At 47.8% G+C, this 23,093-nt stretch overlaps 6 protein-coding genes across 6 annotated transcripts; 5 read left to right on the forward strand and 1 right to left on the reverse strand.

Moving 5' to 3' along the window:
- Positions 1-1,177: 1,177 nt before the first annotated feature.
- Positions 1,178-2,078, forward strand: Rab11b (Ras-related protein; the record flags this gene model as incomplete). Its single annotated transcript, XM_031149845.1, has 5 exons — positions 1,178-1,198; positions 1,258-1,270; positions 1,366-1,755; positions 1,808-1,888; positions 1,945-2,078. 5 exons carry the CDS (start codon positions 1,178-1,180, stop codon positions 2,076-2,078), a joined length of 639 nt encoding a protein of 212 aa, XP_031006477.1.
- A 1,005-nt stretch (positions 2,079-3,083) lies between these two features.
- BRX1 (Ribosome biogenesis protein) lies at positions 3,084-4,136 on the forward strand (the record flags this gene model as incomplete). Its single annotated transcript, XM_031149846.1, has 3 exons — positions 3,084-3,202; positions 3,274-3,491; positions 3,541-4,136. 3 exons carry the CDS (start codon positions 3,084-3,086, stop codon positions 4,134-4,136), a joined length of 933 nt encoding a protein of 310 aa, XP_031006476.1.
- A 3,699-nt stretch (positions 4,137-7,835) lies between these two features.
- LHYA1_G004894 (uncharacterized protein) lies at positions 7,836-8,924 on the forward strand (the record flags this gene model as incomplete). Its single annotated transcript, XM_031149847.1, has 1 exon — positions 7,836-8,924. The coding sequence occupies one exon, from the start codon at positions 7,836-7,838 to the stop codon at positions 8,922-8,924; it is 1,089 nt and encodes a 362-aa protein (XP_031006483.1).
- A 5,725-nt stretch (positions 8,925-14,649) lies between these two features.
- RVB2 (RuvB-like helicase) lies at positions 14,650-16,164 on the forward strand (the record flags this gene model as incomplete). Its single annotated transcript, XM_031149848.1, has 3 exons — positions 14,650-14,658; positions 14,712-14,938; positions 14,988-16,164. The coding sequence occupies 3 exons, from the start codon at positions 14,650-14,652 to the stop codon at positions 16,162-16,164; spliced, it is 1,413 nt and encodes a 470-aa protein (XP_031006482.1).
- A 283-nt stretch (positions 16,165-16,447) lies between these two features.
- Positions 16,448-17,905, reverse strand: SPBC83.09c (LIN1-like protein; the record flags this gene model as incomplete). The annotated part of the gene is made up of 1 exon (XM_031149849.1): positions 16,448-17,905. One exon carries the CDS (start codon positions 17,903-17,905, stop codon positions 16,448-16,450), a length of 1,458 nt encoding a protein of 485 aa, XP_031006481.1.
- Positions 17,906-18,242: 337 nt separating this feature from the next.
- Positions 18,243-19,484, forward strand: ufd1 (Ubiquitin fusion degradation protein; the record flags this gene model as incomplete). Its single annotated transcript, XM_031149850.1, has 2 exons — positions 18,243-18,569; positions 18,624-19,484. Coding segments are annotated over 2 exons (1,188 nt in total), but the record flags the coding sequence as incomplete, so codon positions are not given.
- Positions 19,485-23,093: the final 3,609 nt, after the last annotated feature.

Below are 23,093 nucleotides of genomic sequence, written 5' to 3' on the forward strand. Positions count from 1 at the left end.
TGGCACCCTGAATGTGGTCTCTGACGGCTCATTAGAAGCATTTACTTCAGCAGCTTCGACCATAGACTCATCATCGTCTGGCTCCGAGTCCAAAACCGTAATACCAAGACGTCTTCTCTTGACTTTCCGACGTCGGCGCCGATCAGCCTTCTGTGCATCGAAACTCTTAAGATCAAAACGAGTCTCTATGCCTTGATCCTCTCTCTTCTGTCTTTCTCTCCAAACATCCAGGATCTTGGGGTCGCAGATATTGGCTCTAGGCTCCCATGTTGCCCTTTTTTCCGAATAACCCTGCCATAGCAACAAGTAGAACTTTTTGCCTTTGCCCGACTTTTCTTTGACTATCTTCTCAGCTAGAACTCGGTCGACCTCATATTCGTGTCCCTCAGACTGCTCGCTGTCCTGGGTGGAGGTGGTTGAAATAGAGTCGTCGTCGTCGTCCCCGTCGCCGTCGCCGTTCATGGAGGCTCTTCTCGCCAAAGTAGACATGTTGAAGATGAACACTTTTATGCGGAGAGATTCATTCTTGAGGCTGAAGCTGAGGCTTTTCGTGCCGGTTCAGTTCTAGAGGCAGGTTGTCGTTTCTTCTTGTGGTTTGATGCCAACACGTGATCCAGCGCTGAGATGTCAACGGGGTTGGTTGTGCTGTTTCGAAACACGCATCCTCTGCTTGAGGGAATAGTCTCAGATGTTGCCTCTTTCTGTCCTCTTCTTTTCAAAGAATAATTTGTCTGGTCAGTGATTGAGTCTCCGTTTGTTTCACGAGGAAAGCGTGAATGGAAGCTGAAGCACCGCGTACTGGAGTGGAGTGGCCTTCCCCACAAAAGGCCGCCAATCACGAACCCTTAAACTCGTTATTATGTTCCTTACCTTATGTTATGTAGGCACATAAAAGCAGCAATCATTATCATTGACTTTTAACCACCGGGCACGTTATAAATTGGTGCCGCTTTTCCCTCTCGATCGCGAGGCTCGACTTTTTTATGGAGAAGGAACACTGTAGGAATTACTACCCGTATTTTACTAGCGCAGCCCCGTCGAGCCCGTCTACTTCTCCTTTGCGCCAAACCACAAAGAGCGGGCTTCAACAAGGACCACCGAACATTGCGACAACCATTTGAATCAAACTACACATACACATACACATACGCAAGCAAATACAAATACACACACAACCATGGCGAATGACGAATACGACGTATGTATTATATCCTCAACCTCACTGCTCTGCCTCTGCTAACGTCTCCCTCTGCACAGTTCCTCTTCAAGGGTAAGCTGGAACCCCACCGCCGATGCCTGCTCGTTCCCCCTTTTACCCTATCGAACCCCTATGCCCCCCAGAACACTGACATGTGCCCCCCTCAGTCGTACTGATCGGAGACTCTGGCGTTGGTAAATCCAACCTTTTGAGTCGATTCACACGTAATGAGTTCAACCTCGACTCCAAGTCCACCATCGGTGTAGAGTTCGCAACTAGGTCGATCCAGGTAGATGCGAAGACGATCAAGGCGCAGATTTGGGATACTGCTGGACAAGAGAGATATCGCGCCATCACATCCGCCTACTACAGAGGTGCCGTAGGGGCTTTGCTTGTCTACGATATCAGCAAACACCAAACATACGAAAATGTCACAAGATGGTTGAAGGAGTTGAGAGACCATGCCGACTCGAACATCGTTATTATGCTGGTAGGAAACAAGAGCGATTTGAGACACCTGAGAGCCGTTCCTACCGAAGAGGCAAAGCAGTTTGCAAGTATGGGTGCTCTGTGCGATCCAGGATGATTCGATGCTGATATTGCTCACAGGCGAGAACAACCTTTCCTTTATTGAAACCTCCGCGCTCGATGCAAGCAACGTTGAGCTCGCTTTCCAGAATATTCTCACAGGTATGTATCAGCACACCCACCTGCAAGGGAAACTCCGCTAACATGCATTCCTCCAGAAATCTACCGAATCGTTTCCCAAAAAGCTCTCGACAACGGCGATTCGGCACAAGCCAACCTCGGCGCTGGACAGAAGATTGAACTCACCAACCCCGCAGATGGAGGTGCACCAAAGGGTGGCAAATGCTGCTGAGGAATTCTTTTCACAAGTTATGCTAAGCGAATATATTCGGGTTGTTTGATGGTTGATACGAGGCGAGGCGTCTATAACAATGTCATGGCAGGAGAAAATGCGGGTAGTCACGAAATTCAGGACCAAGGCTGTAATAGCTGCGCACACAAGGTGCCCAGTTGATCGACTAGCTTTTAGGGATCAGATTCTTTAGACTGTCCTCTTGTCATTTCAAGTGTGGTCTTTTTTTCGTTGCCTTTTACGATGCGTCTCTTTTGTACGGTGTCATAGTCCTGTTTAGGGGTTGGGTGTCGATGCCTTTTAACGATCGCCATGCTCTGCTTCTTAATAGACGCTTGTCTTAATGCCCTACTAGATTGTATTATGTGCCACACGTCTGTTTGCTCACCGAGGTCTCTCTTTCAAATTCGAGAATGTGTTCCATGACCGTGCATGCCTCCCAAATATATGTTTTCCGCCTTGTCCACCCCCTCTCCAGGCTTCCCAAACACAACAGGCACCACTATGAATCACTTCGGATCCCAAGATGTATGAAACACTAATAACGGCCCCGTTTATTGGACTTCCTCAATTCAAAAATAAGATAATTAGTAATGTATACCTTTATTGATATCAATTCGAGGAATTGCAGCAATGAATAATGCTAAGAGCTACGTCAAAAGCGCTCATCGAGGCATGGGATATTCGGATCTAACCTGTATACTATTGACAGAATTGCAAACAAAGAAACGACGTCAAATAGACACCACTGAGAAAGTTTTCAAACAACAAAGAAAGAAAGATAACAAAATCTTCAAAGCTCACTTCGTCCGCAAGGCTGATAGGAATAGTCTAGACCCAAAGAGGAAAGGTGGCTAACCATTTGGCGCTAAGATTAGATTTTGATATCAAGAGATAAAAAAGTTGAAGGTTTGAATTTCAATTTGCGCCGACCTCATTCTGAAATCTTGGGCATCTTTACGCCGTCACAGCTTCGTCTCAGTACTTCACCTTCTACCCAACGCCATGTCTGCCTACAAAGCGCTGTCGAAGTCCAATGGCGATAAACAAGAGGCGCCTGCGAATGGGATCAAGAAGAACAAGCAAAGGGTTTTGATATTATCTTCGAGAGGAATTACCTACAGGTACTACACACCCCCAAAAGCTTTTCTCTCGCATGTATGTATAAGAAGTTGCTAATAACAACTTGAAACAGACATCGTCATCTCTTGAATGATCTTGCCTCCTTATTACCCCACAGCCGCAAAGATGCAAAGCTCGACACGAAATCCAAACTCTACCAACTCAACGAACTAGCAGAACTGTACAACTGCAACAACGTCTTCTTCTTCGAAGCCCGCAAAGGCAAGGATCTCTACCTCTGGATGAGCAAAGCACCCAATGGGCCCACCGTAAAGATGCACATGCAGAACCGTACTTCACCCCTCCCCTTCCAATTACCCCACCAACTCACAACATCTAGTGCACACAATGGAAGAACTCCACTTCACAGGCAACTGCCTCAAAGGCTCCCGCCCGCTCCTCTCCTTCGACGCCTCCTTCGACAAAGAACCGCATCTCCGCGTGCTAAAAGAGCTCTTCATGCACATCTTCGGCGTCCCAAAGGGCGCTCGGAAGGCCAAGCCATTCGTCGACCACGTCATGGGCTTCACGCTTGCCGATGGCAAGATCTGGATCCGGAACTACCAGATCAGCGAGACGGAGCCGTCGAGAATCTCTACTTCCACCGACAGTACGGACGCCAAGCCGAAAGTTAAAAAGAATGCTGATGGGAAGGAGACGGAGATTAGTCTGGTGGAGATCGGACCGAGATTTGTGCTCACGCCGATTGTTATTCAGGAGGGGAGTTTTGGGGGCCCGATTATTTATGAGAATAAGGAGTTCGTGTCGCCTAACCAAGTGAGGAGTGAGATCCGTCTCAAGAAAGCGGGGAGGTATAACCAGAGGGCTGAACAGGGAGTGGAAAGGCTCGCGAAGAAGGGAGAGTTGGGTCTCAGGACTGACGGGGGACGCAAAGCGAAGGTCGATGAGCTGGATACAGGAACGTTATTTGCTTGAGAGGATCAAAGTGGCATGTCGTGGCGTTTGGTGTCTGGGAAAAGTATTCGAGCATTTCGCAAAATTGGTTGTAGGAATGGAGAATGTATACCCCCATAGCCCTATCTCCGCCTTTGATATACTACATTACACTACACATCGGTTCGATATTGCCCTAGTGGGCCTTGATCTGAAGGTTATTCCCATCCATTATCCTGCATATTCGCCTGCGAGCAAGAGGCGTATTCAGCTGCGCATTGATTCGAAAACCCACAATTCTCTCGGGGGGTTTTGTTGCATATCGCTATTGTTCTCCACTATTTCAGACGTTACTACAGGCATCATTGCGGCGTTGGCGTTTTCTCAATTGAACTTGCTTTCTCCACATCTCATCATCATCTGACCAGCCCCACCACGGCAAGTACAAAGTAAGGCATGGCATATATACGAGACTCCTTATTTGTATCAAGAAGTCTTGAGAACTGTTTTTGTTTTTGGCTTTGTTTTCGCAAGTTGGGGTGATACGATCTGCATTGATGATTCCCCCGGCTCAGGCTTAGTATGCAGGATTCAGCCCAGTAGGATTATTCGTGTAACCATCATTCCGGATCTGCGTGTTGCCAAGAACATGTGGGGAACAGGGTGGTTGTGAGCCTTTTATTCGAGCTGAATACTTTGAAGCTAGGCCTGACTGTAACTTTGGAATGTTTATCCCATATGTGAGATTGCGGGGAAGCGGGGTAATAGGCAAGGCAAAGTACCGTAATGTAAAGCTCTTATGAGTTCCTATATATCTCCTAGTATTTGGTATACAAGCCATGCCAGAGGTGCTCTCTATACTTAAAAATTGTCGTCTTTCAAATACAGGTCTGCTTGATGTTGCTACATCTATAGTCTCTAAATAAAACATTACAATACCAACTTGCTCACCTCTCTAGGTCTCCTTCGCCCTGTACTGCTCGTACCGCTTGCAACTAGTAGCAATAGTCAACAGACCCTGCATGTGGGCCAAAATCACTACCGGTCATTCTCCAAACCAACTCCCCGCTGCAGCTGTGCACAGGCGTCTGCCTCCCCACCAGCACTTCCATTTTCACCTCCAATTCCACCATCACCTCTCCATAACCACCCCTTCCCCAACAACCCCTCTTTCGACGAGCTACCTATTTCAGCCTCCAGCGCCACTGATAGACAGACAGCACCACCAAACTACTGCCACTAGGCCTCCCCCCACGCCGGCATCTCACTGCGTGCAAGGACCTATGGCCGGCTCATTTCAAATCAAATGCCGCATCGCGAACAGCCAGCACGGGCTACGTTTCTAGGATTGCGGATTCGATGAATTGACTTCTGTTTATGTGCGGGCGCGTATGGCTACAGATATTGCTATTGCTCTTGCTGTTGCTGTTGCTCTTGGTATTGCTCTTGCTGCGAATGTTCAGGAGGCGAAGATTATCGATGGGGACGTATTGTGGAAGGAGGGTGGTGTAAGTGTAAAGCGTAAGTGTGAGCGCATGTATGAGTTTTGATACGAGTAGTCATTGTTGTGAATGGGAAGGCGACAGAGATGTGAAGTATTCGGATCAGATAAATGCTAGGTGTACTGTAGGCCACTTTCTGCTTCACATATCTCCAATCTATTCAATTGCGTTTTAACCCTTTTTGCCCTTACGCGGGTTTTATATGGTGTCAGGTAATGACATGCAACAATACTGGTCTCAGGTGAAGAAATGGGTGGCTAGGCGGGTGCATTTTCCGAAATCTGACAGTGTTCGTCGTAATAAAGTGACCGTATGTATGGTTACATGCCATTCCACTTCTTGATTAAGCCGTCCTTCAGCGCTTTCTGAGCATATCCGATTAACTCATGCATCCTCTCAAAGCCCTTTGGTGTACCCTTCGAGTTCTGCGTCGCCATACCCAGCATTTGCTGATCCTTTTCCCGCTGTCTCACCAAATGCCTTTTCCCCATCCTTTTAGACACCCATTTCTCCGCCGCTTTCCACTCTTGCTCCTGCTCCCATTTCCAAATCCCGCGCCTTGTAAGTAGTCTTCTCCTCTTACAAGCCTTAGCGTACTCCTCGCTGTTCATTTCAGATGGCATCCAATTCCAGAGGGACCATGCAGATCCTTTAGGTACGTAGATGAAGTGCTTTAGGCAAAACGAATATTTGCATTTCTCCATCCAACCTTCAATCAGTTATTTGAGAGCAATTTCCTCTGCGAAGATCCATGATCGAGATTGACGGTTTGACTTGTGGTTCAAACGAACTCGGCCCTTGAGCGAAAAGTGGATAGAGTAAATTCTGCTACATGTCAAACCTAGACAGGCTGATGTAGGTCCGTCCATATTAGCCATAATGGCCATGAGGATTTCGGTAGGTAAGGTTTGCATAGAAGTCTTCTTCTGTGGTGTGGGAAGACTGTGCTCTGTCGCACAGATTTGCATTTCTATGGATTCGATATTTTGGGAGATAGATGGCACATCTTCCTCATGATTAGACCCGAGATCTTGCCCTTTTAGAGAGTTTTGAACCACGTCGATAGTTTCGCTACTGCTCTTAGAGTCGAGTATAGGAATGGTCTGTTCTTTGATGTTCTCTCCCGCCATATCCAGGGTGGTAAAGTATGGAGAATCGAGTATAACACTGTATGATCTTTTTGGACTAGGAATTTTCGACTCTAAAATGACACTTAGAGTTGTAGTACTTCCCAGATTCTAATTTGTTTGAAATCTTGAAATAAGAAAAAGAAATGTGCGAGATATTTGGAAGTGACGTTTATGTCGGGGTTGAGTCAAAAGGTTTGACTCACTCACCCCACTCTGCTTTAGAATCGCAAGCTGATTCCAATTAGAAGCAACGACATGGAACGATGACCACCTGTACTGCTGCATCATGCAGATCTGATAGAGTAGAGGAAAGATGCGGGGAAGGGTACGCACTAGGAGCACTTGCAGTCTGAGTAATGAATTGCGCAGGCGGTCGGCCTATAGGAAGGCCAAGGTTGTAATCTTACATTATCGATATCAGAGTCCTTGCGATACCTAGGTCAATCTTCTCTTTACTGAAACTTTTGTTCCTTACCTACACCTCTTTGCCCATTCTAGTTTTTTGATGATTTTCCCGGAAGAATGTGAAAAGGAAGGGAAGAATTGGGAAAAGAGAGAGACAATAATGGAGGTGAAGGTATACCCACACCTACAGGCTACCGTACGGAGAGTATAGATGACTAATCAAAGCACTGACCTCCCCTTACTCGTACTTCATCTCGGAGCTTCATTTCACTCTCTCTTCTTCAACCACAACAATCATGATTCAACCACAGCGTCTCAGTCCCATGCGACTGGCATACTTAAGCAGCAGAGCATCGAACGATGCCGTCTGTTCTTTTTATACCCCCAATGGCGGGGGGTTTGAGAGCTAGTTCTCTTGATCCTCCGCGCCGTTGGTGGTTGTTTACACAGCTGTCACCACGGTATACGCTCTATTGCGTACCTGATCGATCGAATCGATACTAAATTTTGTTACTTGAGCATTCCATTGTATGAAAGAGGGGCGTAGGACGCCAGAGGAGATAGAAGAGGTCATTATCATTGACCAGAGCTGCTTCAACAGACGAAGCAAGAAACCAGAAAACATTATACAAAAATAGAAGTGAGTCATGAAAACAAATCCATTGCACAATTGCTAACCCAGCTATAGTAAATTACAAGCCAAGATGTCGATCAATAGTCTCTCCACAGAGCTCCTTCAGAGGATCTACGAATACACCAACATCCAAGACGCGCTTCACCTCGCGCAAACCTCAAAGAAACACTACCGCACCCTCCTTGGCCGCCGCATGCCAATCCTCGAACAGGCCATGCACAATTCATATGGCCCTCTCCCCGAGCTTGTCAAGCTTGTCCTAAGCAAAGAACCCGAAAAGAGTCGGAGACCTATGGGTACCGAGTTCCGTCGTACAAACATGGTCGAGCGAATCCTCGAAGTGGAAGATAAGCCCAAGCTGACCCTCGAGCTGATGAAGAGGATGGTCGAGTACGGCAAGGTGGCAGAGAAATGGGTTGAGCTGTACCCGCGCCTCCGATGGCGTTTTGGGTCTCATCATCGCCGTCTGCTACGCAGCCATGAAAAACTACGCGTGCACCGAGCTGTGTACAACTATTGGACGTACACGAACCTGTTCCACGACCAAGCATACACGCAATTCGATCCCGACTTCCCAAACACGTCTGATGATCTACGCATGCGTCTCGTGCGTACATTCTCCGATAATGCAGTGCATGATCTTAGCGAGCTAGTTTACCACATCAAACTCGCTATCGAACTCGACCTTTTCCCCTCCAACCGGACTGTACAAGACTACCACGGCATGCCTCTCCGATCTCTCGACAAGCTGGCCTGGGGCGAAGAAGGACCACGGTACTGGCGTCTTTTCAACAGCATCCTGAAACTCTCCCCTGCCTGCTTCATCCACCTCATCGAGCACACAAACACCAAATCCGAGCGCGCGGAATTCATCGCCGCACAAGGCGAGCACTTCCTACATACTCCAGCAACGCTAAATGAATGCCTGTTCCAGCACGCCAATTCAGCTCATATAAACTGTGGTTTGTATTCCGTGGAACAGTGCTTGCCATCAGTCCATATAGATCGCCGTACGCTACAGGAAGACGTTGCGCGGTGGACTTGTGCGTGGGGCATCGTGGAACGTTCTGAGGATGAGGATAGGGAGATTGGCAAGAGGAGGAAGGAAAATATTGGTTTTGTTCATCTTGATACTCCGAGAGCCCCTGAGGAGCTTTAATGCTAGTGTTTAGTCCGTGGGGTGTATTTCTTCCTAAAGCATATATGAGGTTGTATAGTTAACTTCTCTTATCTACTACTTCTCTTATTTAGATATATTCTTATTACTTAGGAAATGAATAGGCTTTTTTTCTTCCCTTCTATACCGAGCGATCCCTAGACCTCTATATAGTAACACGTGACTACCCCCTCGCCACCCCGACTCTTGCAAATCAATTGACTGGACAGTCCCTGAACTCTTCATGTCAGCCATCTATTATATCTATATATCTATCTCTAGACAAAAAGTCAATAATCTGACTAACTATACTATATTAAAAATATCATTCTTGTCACGTTAACCTTTAAGGCGCTAGTGCTAGAGCCTCGCCTCGCTTAGGCACTTGGTCCGTGCCTTTGAGGCTATTCTATTCCCAACCCAACAGCCAACTTCCTATTTCTATACTTTAAGCTTCACTCTTCATAGAAGTCTTAGTTGATAAAACACTTATAAATAATACTCTGCCGAACCGTAACAAATTATGAGTACTTATCTAGCTCAGGGTTAAGAGTTAAGGCTATATCAATAGAAAATTAAGAGCGAGCTAGAGATAAATCAAGTGATGCTAGCAAGTTTAGTTGCAGTAAAGAGCAAGAGAGCTAGAGCTAATACTGCTGGAGTAACATATAGTAGTAAGATTCTGTATAGTCTAACCAGGAATCTAGAGTGATTGCTATGTATATCTGAATTTTAGCTTAGAATCACTAGTGAACTAGCTGGATTCACGAACGCAGCGCAACAGATATAGATATGTCAGTTGTATGAATCATTATTGCATTCGTTCGCTCGTTCATTAAATTTATATATCCATCCATCCATTTTTTATGTTCAATCAATGCACACTTCGTTCCACGTTCACTCCCATATTTGCAAATCATCTCCTTTCATCTCAGCTCACCCCTAATGGAAACTGCCAGCCTATCCCGCCACTTGTCGAATCGCAATGCAGACTCACGCCGTCCAGGTCCAGGTCGAGATCCATAAGAGACGCACGTATAAACAAACTCCGGCGCCTTGTTCCTTGTGTGATGCAATGTAGTGTGATGCAATGTAAAGCAAATTAATGTAACGCACGCGCCCAACCTGCCGCCCCTCCGCCCTGAATAGCAATTAAAAGCAATGGGTATCTTTTTGGTTCAAGGAAAAGAAAGGTACGCAAACAAGAGTGGGAAGGGGAAATGTGTGAGTGGACGAGTGAGCAAGTTGGATAGAAGTGCCCATCCATCAATTAATAAATCAATCATCCCCATCCGAAGCATCATCCACAAGCGACGGCTGAGCCACCTCGTCATCATCATCGTTCCCATATAGGTCTTGGCTTGGCCAGCGTCGGTGACGTTTCTTGCTGATGGGGCTGGTACGCGAAGTTCCGTTGGATTTCGAGAATGATGATGAGGCAGGAGAGTGTGATAAGTAACCATTGTTATCGATTTTACGCTTCTTAAGCGCAGTCCCATTGAGTGTATGTACAGACTTCCGGTCCCTAGAGTTGTGGGAAGGGGGAGCTTTGGTGACAGCAGCGGTTGTGCCGCGCCGCAAGTTTATTTCATATTCCGCGAATTTATTCGCCACGTCTGTTTGCTTTTTCAAGTGATCTGCCGAGAGGTCCTGAATATCAACCTCGACTTTCTCAACTTTATGTGAGAGCTCCAAAATCTTGTCGTTGTTCTCAGTCTTTAGCTTGGCGATCTTCTTATTCAGGGTGGTAATCTCGTTATGGAACATTTCCATCTCAAGACCGTGAAGACCGTGGGGCTTGAAGTTGGCCACTGTTGTCTCGATGCTCTTAACTTTATCCTCAATACCTTTGATTGCGGTCCTAAAGACAGTCTGTGCATTTTCGACTTCATGCAATCTATTCTCGGAATTTACTGCTGACTGCGACTCGATACATTTGGAAATTGCTGTCAACGGCGACTCAATATTCTTGACGGCCTTCTCAAGCTCTAAAACTTGACTAGCAGTTGCTTTGATCGAGTTTTCAAGTGGCGAGATTCGTTGAATTTCAGGGAAGTGGTCTTGGGTTATTTGGTCGACTATAGCTTTATGTAGATCAGTAGTGTTGATGCTATTAAATCGTTGATCCAAATTCGAGCAGGCTATCCCGATCGAATCAATCTGACTATAGACGCCGTTCTGTCTCCAAAGTTCGTTTTGAACCCCGAGCTGTACAGCATTAACGGCTTTCATATGCTTCTTATCGATTACGTCAGTGGCCTCTTGAACGGCAGTGTTGACAAGGGCTCCAAGTTCAGCGCTAGAGCTAGCACCAAGTGAGGGTATTTGGCGCTTTAAGTATTCGACCTGGTCCGGCAGAGGCGACAAAGTTCCATGTAAACCGGCGAGATTTGTCTCAATACTTCCAACCTTTCGCTCGGTCTTGTTGGCCTGCAGTTCGACTTTGGCCAAACGAGTAACGAAGATCTCAGCTGCTGCGTCTTGCTGGGTATTAACCTCATCCTGCACCTCTTTATGGACCCAGTCTTTACTCGGCAGCAACGCAAGCTTGTTCTCAAGTGTTCGAAGTTGTTGTGTGAACTTCCCGGACGTATCGACTATATTCGAAGGCAAGGGTGAGGAGGCTTTTGAAGTCTGGGTTCCCGACGCCAGCTGAGTCTCTATTTTCGAAAGGCGCTGCTCTAGCCTCGACGAATTTGTTGTACTTGGTGTTATGTTGTTGCTTGCGTTTGTTTGTTGAATGTTGACTTTGTTGCTTAAAGATTGCAACTCCTTCTTTTGGCTAGCAAGACTTTCGTGCACCTTGACCAATTCATTTGGAGCCTCGTTATGTGTCGAGTGTTTGACGAATGTCTTGGCACTCTGCTCGCAAGCGGATACCCTCTTTGTTAGACTAGTTAAGTCCACGTTCTTCATTTGGTCTTGAAGGTTCGTAACGTCGCTTTTGATAACTTGGATCGATTGTAATAGATTCGGATTCGTAGAGATGTCTGCAGATGGTGTAGTAGATTTGGGAGCCAAGCGAGTTACATCCTGCTTGAGAGCAGCTAACTCCTGCTCTAAAGTATTGTTGACGGACCTTGTAAGTTCTCGGGTATTTTCAATATCCGACTCTATATCCTTCTTCCAACTCTTTAGTTGTGCTCGGTACTTAAATGAGGATACCGTCCAATCAGCCAGGCTGTTCTGCACGCCATTGACTTTACGGTCCACAGTATCAATCTTTCCTATACCGTCGGCTAAAGGCGTAATCCGATTCGCTGAAGCAGCCAGACTTTCTGCGCTTTCTTTCCTAACTTTGTCCAGCTCACCCTTGACATCTGACAGGCTTGAGAGTTCGTCCTGTAGCTTTTGCTTCAGATCGACCGACTCTCGAGACAATTGGGCGACACTGTCGTTAACGTCTTGAATAACTGTAGCTCTTCTTGCGCTTTCAGAACGTGTATCGGTTTCGAATTTGGATTGACGTGCATGCGCTTCTACTAGTGTCTGCTTTGTAGTCTTGCTTATCGACTCAATCTCTGCGACCTTCTTTTCAAGCAGCTCTCGAGACTTCTTCTCATCCTCAAAGAGCTTCTTCTGGGTCTGGAGCTGCTTATTGAAGTCATCGCACCGCTTTTGCAAATCTTCGCAACGGTTCCTAAGCTTGCTATCATCATATGTGACTCCAGAAGTCTGTGCTAGTATAGCTGGGATCTTTGATGCGGCCGACATGGCTATAGATGCAAGAGAGTCATTCTGTGTCTTCACCTGATCACTCAAGAGCTTAAATTGCTTCTCAGTGTATTCTCTTGCCCTTCTCTGCGATTCTTCGAGCGCCGGAAACTTCGCGTGGTTCTCCTTGCTTTTCAAGTAGTGACTTAGGCACTTCTCCTTCTCTTTTTCGGCAGCTATCTTCTTCTGTTTAAAGAGAGCAGCATCTATCGCCTGCTCTCCAAATTGTTTGAAGATTTCTCCGAAAGTGGCCATGACAGCCCTATGCACCTCATCCGGTGCAGCGACGGGAGTGACAGCTGGAGAATGAGATTTAGGGTTAATACGTGGAGCAGTCATTGCAGGAGACGTCACTGATGCAGTAGCCGGTGCCATTGAAGTCTTTGCCGGCGCCGGCGCTGGTACTGATTGGACTGGCGAATTCACTCTTGGGGCTTGTGGTTGATCAGGTAGTGGATGATCGCTTGATGCTGTACTGGATCCTAATGATTGTTAACAAACGGGTTGCAATGATTTTGTTAGTGGAAATAGTTTTTAGTCTTTAAAGGTACAAGAAAAGAGTTGTGTATTGTATTTCAAGACGTGTAAAATCATGGATATGACTCACCATTGGTGGAAAGATGCTGCGGCCTAGGGGACGATTGAGCAACGCGGCCGTAGCTGGACTGGCGGTCCTCTTCGCGATGTGGAGGCCGTGATGTGTTGTACCCTGGTGGCGACCGTGAACGCCCTCGTCTTCTGTCTCTATCCCATTCTCTATATCTGTCTCTGTCTCTATCCCTGTCCCTGTCTCGATCTCTATCGCGACTGTTACGGCGGGCCTCGCGAGGATGGACGGGGTCAGATGTATATCTGTCGCTGATTCGGGTGCCTTGTGGTGGCGAACGCCGGCGTGGCGGTGACCTGGATCTCCCCCCGTAGCCAGGGCTTCTCATATCGTGAGGGGGAGGTGGAAGTGGAGGGAGTGGAGGAAGAAGCGGAAGGGGGCGTTGTCGCTCAGCTGCCAGACCTTTAATGGTGAAGACAGGTCCTGGAGATGGCATGAGTGGAACCTAAATAGAGAGCGTTAGCTCGCGTATTTATGGCAGATACCATGGTGGATTTGTGTTTGAAGGAGAGAGTGACGCGGAGGAATGCAGCAATATTGCTTTTAGCTGGAAACTCAAAGAGTCTAGCTAATGTGTACAAAGGCTATTATGTGCAGACGTAGAAGGCACTGCAAACGTGAATAGACGTAGAAAGACAAAGTGAAGTAAGAGGACTGGAACAAGCAATATTCTTACTGTTATCTTAGTATGTCCCCTTTTCTACCTATCCACCAAAAGCTTCAGATGAGGTTGAACTCTGCAGACGCATAGAAGCATTCGCATCATCGGGAGTCAGGGGGCAGCTGCAAGATGAAACCGAAAACAAAGCAATGGCGAGAACGGGCCTCATATCCTATCTGGTTTTGTCTCTTCGGATGCAGTAGGGGTAAACTGGACTGGACTGGACCGGTTGGCTGGATTGGTGGACGATCAACGATCAAACACAAGAAAATGTTCAAGCAGGTTGCTGCATGACATATAGAAGTCTCCTATTGTCTCTCGGGGAACAATGTAAGGCAGTGCAATGTAATTGTTGAAGTAGAGACCTGGACAAAGAGAAGAACGGATGAGACTGGAAGCGCAAGTGTTGTCAATCCCTTTAGCTCTTTCAGAGCGCTAAAATTTAACGCGTTTTTGAGAAACGGTTGCAGTCAAGGTATGCGTGCATCATTTAGCACGAGATGATGTGATAAATCAAGATTCAATGTTGATAAACTGGCACCATGCCACCTTGTGTTTCACCGCTGTCGTGTCGTGTAACATAACCAGAAATGCAGGGACTAGTATGCATTGCGCTCTAACTGCACATCCCAGATTCTCTAATTACACCCTTGCTACACAGCACCCGTTGAAATAGGGAACGAGAATATTGTTGGCGCGACAGGAGCCCGAACAACCTCTTGTCATTCAACTACATCTCCCCCAACATGGCTGCTGTGAGTATACATACCTTCCTTAAACCACCAAACTACCCTTCTAATATGACCAGGCAATTCAAACAGTCTCCGAGAGCAAGGAGCTCCGGGGCCTGAACCTGATCGCGGCACATTCCCATATTCGCGGTCTTGGAGTCGACCCAGATACCCTAGAGCCGCGAGCTTCATCACAAGGACTGGTGGGGCAAGAAAAGGCTCGTAAAGCTGCTGCCGTGATCTTGCAGATGGTCAAGGAGGGGAAGATTGCAGGCAGAGCTGTATTGATTGCCGGTCCACCAAGGTAGGTTAAGATTGGGCTGTACGCATGGCTGGCGCTGACGGCTACTCAGTACGGGGAAGACCGCGATTGCAATGGGTATGGCACAATCATTAGGGACCGATGTACCTTTTACGATGCTTGCCTCCTCCGAGATCTTCTCGCTGGAGATGTCAAAGACCGAAGCTCTCGAGCAAGCCTTCCGAAAATCCATCGGCGTACGGATCAAGGAGGAGAGTGAGATGATAGAGGGCGAGGTGGTCGAGATCCAAACCGACAGAAGCGTAACAGGGGGCACAAAGCAAGGCAAGCTCACAATTAAGACTACGGACATGGAATCAGTCTACGACATGGGTAGCAAAATGATCGACTCTATGACCAAAGAGCGCGTAATGGCAGGCGACATCATCTCCATCGACAAATCCTCGGGCAAGATCTCAAAACTTGGACGCTCATACGCAAAGTCCAGAGACTACGATGCCATGGGGGTAGACACCAAATTCCTACAATGTCCAGACGGCGACCTCCAAAAGCGAAAAGAAGTAACACACACCGTATCCCTACACGAAATTGATGTAATCAACTCCCGAACACAAGGCTTCCTCGCTCTCTTCTCCGGCGACACGGGCGAGATCCGCAGCGAAGTCCGCGACCAGATCAACACTAAAGTAGCTGAATGGAAAGAGGAAGGCAAGGCCGAAATCGTACCTGGCGTGCTCTTCATCGATGAGGTACACATGCTCGATATCGAATGCTTCTCGTACATCAACCGGGCTCTCGAGGACGAGCTGGCGCCCATCGTCATCATGGCATCCAACAGAGGCAATTCCCGTCTGCGCGGAACGAATTATAAATCTCCTCATGGGCTTCCATTAGATTTCCTCGACAGATTAGTCATTGTGTCCACACACTCGTACCAAAAAGAAGAAATCCAGCAAATCCTCGCCATCCGCGCCGCAGAAGAAGAAGTAGATCTCACACCCGATGCCTTGGCCCTCCTCACGAAAATTGGCCAGGAAACAGGACTCCGCTATGGAAGCAACTTGATTACCACCAGTCAGCTGATTTGTGCGAAGAGGAAGGCGAAGCAGGTTGGTGTTGAGGATGTACAGAGGAGTTTTAGCCTGTTCTATGATAGTGGGAGGAGCGTGAAGTTTGTATCGGAGTTTGAGAAGAGGCTGATTGGCGATCAGGGCGGAGTGAGTCTGAATGTTACGAATGGACATGGTGATGCTATGGATATTTCTTGAATTAGCTTTGTCAATGGGAGGGAGGCGTTGGGTGATATCATTTTGGGAGAGGGAATAAAAAGATATATGTTGGTTGTACTTTATGTATTACCAGGGAAAAGATCGGCGTTAGATTTTGGCTCTAATACAGCATGATTTGGCCTGAGGACTACTTACTATACTGTGACTTTTGAATTCATGTGTATTGTTACTGTAGAGTACTGCTTTTGGGTATCATTATGTTTTTGCCTTCCATTGCCTGCCTTCCCTTGTTTCCAATCATACACTTTCCAAGCCTGCCTATTCATACAAAATCCACAACCCTACTCCACGCACCCTCTTCACCAATCCTCTTAAACTCAACCCCCTCCCCAAAATACCCAGCGTCCTGCCACGCAACCATAGTAGGGCCATCATACGGGCCCTGCTTCGCATCCCCATCCCGTCCATCTGTCCACCTGTACTCCCAATACTTAACCTCCCCATCATCATGGACCTTCTCCACGGCCGGCTCAACCCATGGCTCCCCAGCCTCACGTGCGTACTGCCGCACTAGCATTTCGCGTTCCTGCTCGTAGATATCCGTTTGCCCTCTCGTGAGCAACTGGTCCGCCGCACCTGTGATCTTATCCACGGCCTCCTTGATGCGCGTTTGTTCTTTATCTTCCGGTTGGTTGGGGGTAGTAGCCGTATCGTCCATATCCATAGCATCCTCTCTCTTAGCCTGCTTCTTCAGCTTCCACTTCGGTATTTTCTTCTCTTTCTTCTGGCCTTTCGCCAACCTGGCCAGGGCCTCGAGAACTGTCTCTCCTTTCTCGAGCTGGAGAATAAGGGTTCGGAGGATATCGGATAAGAGCAAGGCATCATCTTCCAGCCTCTTCTGCCTCCTCTCCTCTTCGCGTTTCTCATGCGCTTCCGCCGCCTTCTTCATATCCTTCTTACTAACGCCCTCAAGCCATAAATCATGCCTCGAATCCGGATCCGCAGCCTTGCGTACAAAATTACCCGCATCATCGAACCGCCCCTCTTCCTGCTCCGCTTTCATGTTAAAAGCGTCGACCTTGGGTGCGTTCCTTTTCAATCCACCGGCGCCGATTTCATCGTCGATATCTTCTTCCTGTGCCGCCAACGCAGCTTCCTCTTCGTCGTCTGAAGACTCGGCATCGTCCATGGCGTGCGTGGAGAGTTTGCCCTTGGGGTCTAGCGCGAAGTTGGAGGATATGTGACCTCCAGATTTAGAGGACTGGACTTGGCCTTCTATTTCGTCCTCGCCTAGAAATCTCACACTCTTGTCCTTCTTCCCCGTCCCAGGCATGTCTTCATCTTCATCTCCATCCTCTTCTTCTAGGTCTGCAAACATATCTGCATCTTCCTCCATTTCATTCTTCTTCCCTCCACTTCTACCCCCACCATTCCTGCCAGCTCCATCTGGCCCATACCCATCCAATGCATCCGCGAGATTTACGTCTCCCTTTGAGCGTTTCTCGGCCCGCGCATCGAAGCCCTCGTTGTCGGAATCACTGTCATATCCATCCAAATTGACCGCTCCTCTTTTAGTCCCGGCGCCGCCACCGCCAATTACATCGGCTTCTAGCACGGCATCTTCTTCGGGGGCATCAGGGGCGAGGGCTGAGGGGTTGCGGATGTCGAATTTGGGACCCTTGGAGGATGAGGAGGGGTCGTCTGACGTTTCGGCGTGGTGAGTACGTGCGAAGGCTTCGCCGGCGCGATTGGGACGCGCTGCGGAGAAGCGGGAGCTCATGATTATTGACTGGGAGTTTGTAGCAATAACGTGGGGGGATGAATTAGAGATAGGGAATTAAGTGTTATACTAAGTAGTTGGGGATGCAGAGAAATGAATAAGGTGAAGCGGTACTGTACTGTACTTCGGAGTTAAGATAGATAAAGCTGTCTAGCGCCAGGCACAGCGTTTCGTCATTTCTACTGAATGATTGTGAAGCTTCCACCTCGTCACAAACTCTCAAAGTTAATACACAAATCTTCTTGAACAGAGAAAGTACGACTTACCTTCAAAACAAAATGGTACTCGTTCCCACCTCCCAGCTACTCCCATCCACATCTCTTACTAACACAACCAGTATCACCCAAGCGGATACTACGAAGACGACGACCCGATGGCCATGTACAACCTACTTCAAGCCCGTGGCGGACGACCAGGAGCTATGAAGCGTTTCGATGAATACTATCGCTGCTACCCAACCGTCATGCTGCCCGGTCCAGAGCGGGAGCACCTCAACTTCGGCGGAAAGATCATCATGCCGCCGTCAGCTCTTGAGAAGCTCACACGGCTGCATATCACGTATCCGATGCTGTTTGAGCTGATCAACGGGGCAGCGGACAAGGTCTCTCATGCTGGTGTGTTGGAGTTTGTGGCTGAGGAAGGAAAGGTGTATTTACCGCACTGGGTAGTTCCCCCCATTCTCTTAGAAGAATGAATGTGACACTGATACTTTGCATAGATGATGAAAACCCTAGATCTAGACACAGGCGACCTAATCCAAATAAAATCCACCGACCTCCCCTCCGCCTCCCTCGTCAAGCTCCAACCGCAAAACACGGCCTTCCTCGACATCTCGGACCCGAAAGCAGTGCTCGAAAAGGCATTTCGGGACTTCGCCACTGTCACCAAAGGCGACATCTTCTCGTTCTCCTACAACGACACGGTCTACGATGTCGCCGTGCTAGAAGTAAAACCCACGAGCGACAAAATGGGTGTCAGCATGCTGGAGACGGACGTCGAGGTTGATTTCGCCGCGCCCGTGGGGTACGTGGAGCCTACGCGGGGAAGCGGGACGAGCACGCCGCGGAATGGACCTGGGCTACCGGCGGGTGGTATGTTGCATAGTCAAGGCACGATGGCACAGGCTATCAATTACTCAGATATCGCGCCGTCGGCTGCCACGGCTGCCACAGGCGCTAGAGCATCGACCTCGAACTTCTTGCTCGGAGGCCAGAAACTGAATTCCAAGAAAGCATCTACGCCGAAAGCTTCGACTCCTGTGGCGGGCGCCAGTACGAATAAAGCTCCAGAGAGTGCAAGTACTGTGGTGAGGAGAACGAATGGACCCCAGCCCCTGCGCTTAGCGCCTAATAAGCTCTTCTTTGGGTATGAGATTAAACCGCTGAAAACGGCGGCTGATAAGGAGAAAGAGAACGCGGATGCAGCGCAGCCGCATTTTGCGGGGCAGGGGCAAACTCTTAGAGGTGGCGTCAAGCGGAAAGGAGAGAGCGAGAAGGGGAAGGAAAAGGAAAAGGAGGATGTTATCAAGGTGGAAAAAAAACCGGATGTGGGAAGGAGACTTGATGGGAGGAAGATTTGATTGTGTGGGATTGATGGATAGGCGTTGGGGGATTATGAGGTCTTTGGGCGTTTGGGGCTGATACTCCTGAAGGATGATGATAAATTGTGGCATATCATAGCTGAGCAGGTAGGTATTAACGAACATAAAACTAATACACTAGATTTTCCATGCAGGCGTAAGTCACGCTTCCTTTTTTACTTTGTTTTGACTGCAGTGGGTATTCTGGACTTGGATTACCTGGTGCTCGTGTAGACTACCTGTCACTTGTTTGCAAGTTGCATTTCTACTTTTTCATTTCTTCTTCCCCAACGACGTTTTTTTGAAGAGAGTTTTGAAGCATAGATTTCGGTCTGGGATTGATTGGATTACTTGATAAACAGGAATGCATAGCCTTGACCTACAAGGTTGATCTAGTCAGCCTCGACATCTCTGCTCTTCACACACTGTACTTTTTTCGCTGCCTTTGTCTGTCTATGATGGTGCTTAAGCTTGTTGGTAGAATCATGTCAAAGAAGTCCAATTGCTGCAAGAGAGGAATGACCCAGTGCTCCCGGATGCATGCATATCATGTATTTGTCCGTTTCCTTCCCCCGAACTCGAACTCGAACTCGAGTCTGGGTTTCAACTTGTCAATAAAAGTTTTTCCGCATCTATCGGTTCCGCGTCCAGTTTTCAGTAGAAGGAAATCTGATATATACATACATGATACACAAATGGCTTCCGGCACAACGGGTGATCCATTGGTAAGATATCCCAGTCCAGATATTACTTTCGGTATCGAATATGAGTTCGACTTTGTGGTTCTAAAGTCCCTTCATCACGCTTTTGATCCGTATAGTGGGCAGAGTGAAAGTGCCACATCGTCGTCTAGATCTGGATCTGGATTGTCTGGGGCCGAGGGAGATGATGAGCATAGGGGGGCTGATGTGGGGTTTGTTAATGGTGATAGTATTGTGGTGGTTTCGGAGACATCATTAGAAGAAGGCTCTTTCGACCCACCGCAAGAACACCAAGGAGATGAAGACGTTACTAATTATATGGATGGAATTGTATACGCTGATTACCAAGACCCTATGAGTAATCCAGGCTCTAGCTCACACCCAGACAACGAAGATAATACTGGCTCAGCTGGAAATGAAAACGAGACTGACGAGAACCCAGAAAGTCGGTTTTATTCCCCCCCTAAATATTACCAAGGAGATGACATGGTAGATGATCCCCAGGATGATCCTCTTATGAATGAAATCGTATATACCGACAATCAAGACGCTTCCGATGAAGCCTTTGGTGGTTACGGCTACGACGTTCTGGAGGATCACGATTATGATGAAGGTTTTAGGATTGAAAGCATACCCTCCAACTCCAGAATCATTCCAGACGATATCAAATCCGAAAAGACACTAAGGAAAGAAAAGAGAAAACAGAAGAAAGACTCCAGTGATTCTGGCTCGGGCGGCTCAAGCGAGAAGACCATCAGCACACGATTATCTGAAGAACACTACCAGTCCATAAACCAATACGTTACCGATCTCCTCAACCACGCGCTCCCTCACTCACCCAAGACTTCTTCGCTCATAGCCCCTGTTGAATGGGCTGCGCTAGATAAGGAGGCTAGTCCGGAGACGTGGAGCGTTACACAAGATGGTAGTGTTGAGCCTAGAAGGCGTGCCTTTGCGCTTTACCAGGATCTCGAAGCCGCAGAAGCGGCGGGGGTTACGGTCCCGGAAAGATCTGAAAGGGCTCAGCTACGCCGAGGGGACCGGTTAGAGAGGCAGGTGAAGAAAATGTGGCGGGTTTCTGGAGTGGAATTGGTATCTGCTGTTTTGCGGTACAAAGATAATTGGATGCCAAAGTAAGTATCTCGTCTCTTGAATATAAGTTTTCTATTGAAATATTTGTGGGAAGTTGGGACACCTCCTGCATTTCTCTCTTGTTGAAATCCCTCGTCTACCTTGAAAGCAGCTATACTAACTCGATTCTTCTCACAAGGCTGCAGCAAATCCACAAAGATCTATCCTCTCCCGATGAGCGAGCATTCTTTCCGAAGAATGCAAAAAGCGGCTTGCACGTACATGTGGCAATCAACGGCGGATCTGACGTCGACTTAGAAAGCCCTGTAGGCTTTGCATGCATGCAGAACGTGACTGCTCTATACGGGCTATTCGAAGACGAAATCGAGAAATGGCTACCTGTGAACCGGAGGGATGCAATGTTTACTTTGCGAATCAGACTTGGTATGGAAAAGCAACGGCTGCAAGATTTTGAGCCGACAGCACGACCGGATGAACTTCTCACTTTTACACCGCAGCAGTTCACCCAGTTCATATATCAAGCAAAGGATGCTAACGATCTGCGAAAAGTCACAACCGGGACACACGATGGCTCGTACGTAACAGTGAACATCTCCCCAGAAAGAGACAACAAGCCTACGACCATAGAATTCAGGCACCACCAGGGATTAACCGACCCCGCCGCCATAAAATGGTGGGTCACTTTCGTCGTCCACCTAGTCAAATACTCCTACCTCCTCGCGCAGCTCAAATACCAAATCCGCGATGAAGTCGACTTTACGTCGCAGGGCAGCGATGGTGGTACACTCAGTCTTGTTGAGGACTACGCTAGCCAAGTCAGCATCCTAGACGTACTCGGCTTCCCGGCCGAAGGTAAGGCGCACTTTGCCGCACGCGCGGAAATGCATCGGGATAAGGTCCATGATGCGGAGCGAGAGATGGATAAATGGTTTGTCTGGCAGAGGTGTATGGAGACGAGACGCACGGGCAGGTTGACGGGTGGGGGGTTTGATAAGGCACTGAGAGTTAATCCGGATACTGGGTATAAGGAGGCGGTGGCTCGCATTCAGGAGATGTATATGTGCACTTTGCCATGATGGTGAGAAAGTTATGATGGCAGAAGAGGTGTCCGACAATGAAGGGTTCGGAGCTTCAGAGTTGTATAGTAAGGTTTGGATTAGGCGACCATTTTTTGTTTTTGTTTGCATATATATTTATTAGTCGATTTCTATTATGTTTTCATATATTTGAAGATTTATTCGTCTTTAGAATTACTTAGGATCTCCACCATAAGTATGGTGCATTGCATTGCCGAAACCGGATTCTGCAAAGCATGCCGCCATGTCCCAGGTGGAGAGTGTGCATCAATCTATTGTACACAGGATTCTGTGGCCATATTCATCACATGAAACTATTCAACTATCTCGAGTCTAGGTTTTGGTTATCCTCGATGAAAGCGGGAAGATGAAGTGTAGTTTCTTTGTTTACCTCATATCCACGTGACTTCCTCTTTGTCTTCCTTTAGATGCCATATAAATGCATATTGTAGTCGCGTTTACTTCTCGTTCCCCTCTGAGTCCAATTACTACGTTATTTTTCCCTTCGTACCTGCTGTGAGCTTACTTAGTTTGCATGCCTAATTATCAGGATTTCCGTCCCAATCCCCGGTTCCAAGATGGCGGTGGCTACACAAGATTTGCCAGATTTCGACAACGTTGATATTTGTATCTTGGAATCCCTTACGGGGGCTTTTTCAAAGGCGATTGCGTCAGAATTTTCTTCGCACAGTCCGCAACACGCATCTACGTCGGAGGCAAAATTCGGCCGGCCCTCGAAG

Source organism: Lachnellula hyalina, assembly GCF_007821495.1.
Source record: "Lachnellula hyalina strain CBS 185.66 chromosome Unknown contig00044, whole genome shotgun sequence".
Lineage (NCBI taxonomy): Eukaryota > Fungi > Ascomycota > Leotiomycetes > Helotiales > Lachnaceae > Lachnellula > Lachnellula hyalina.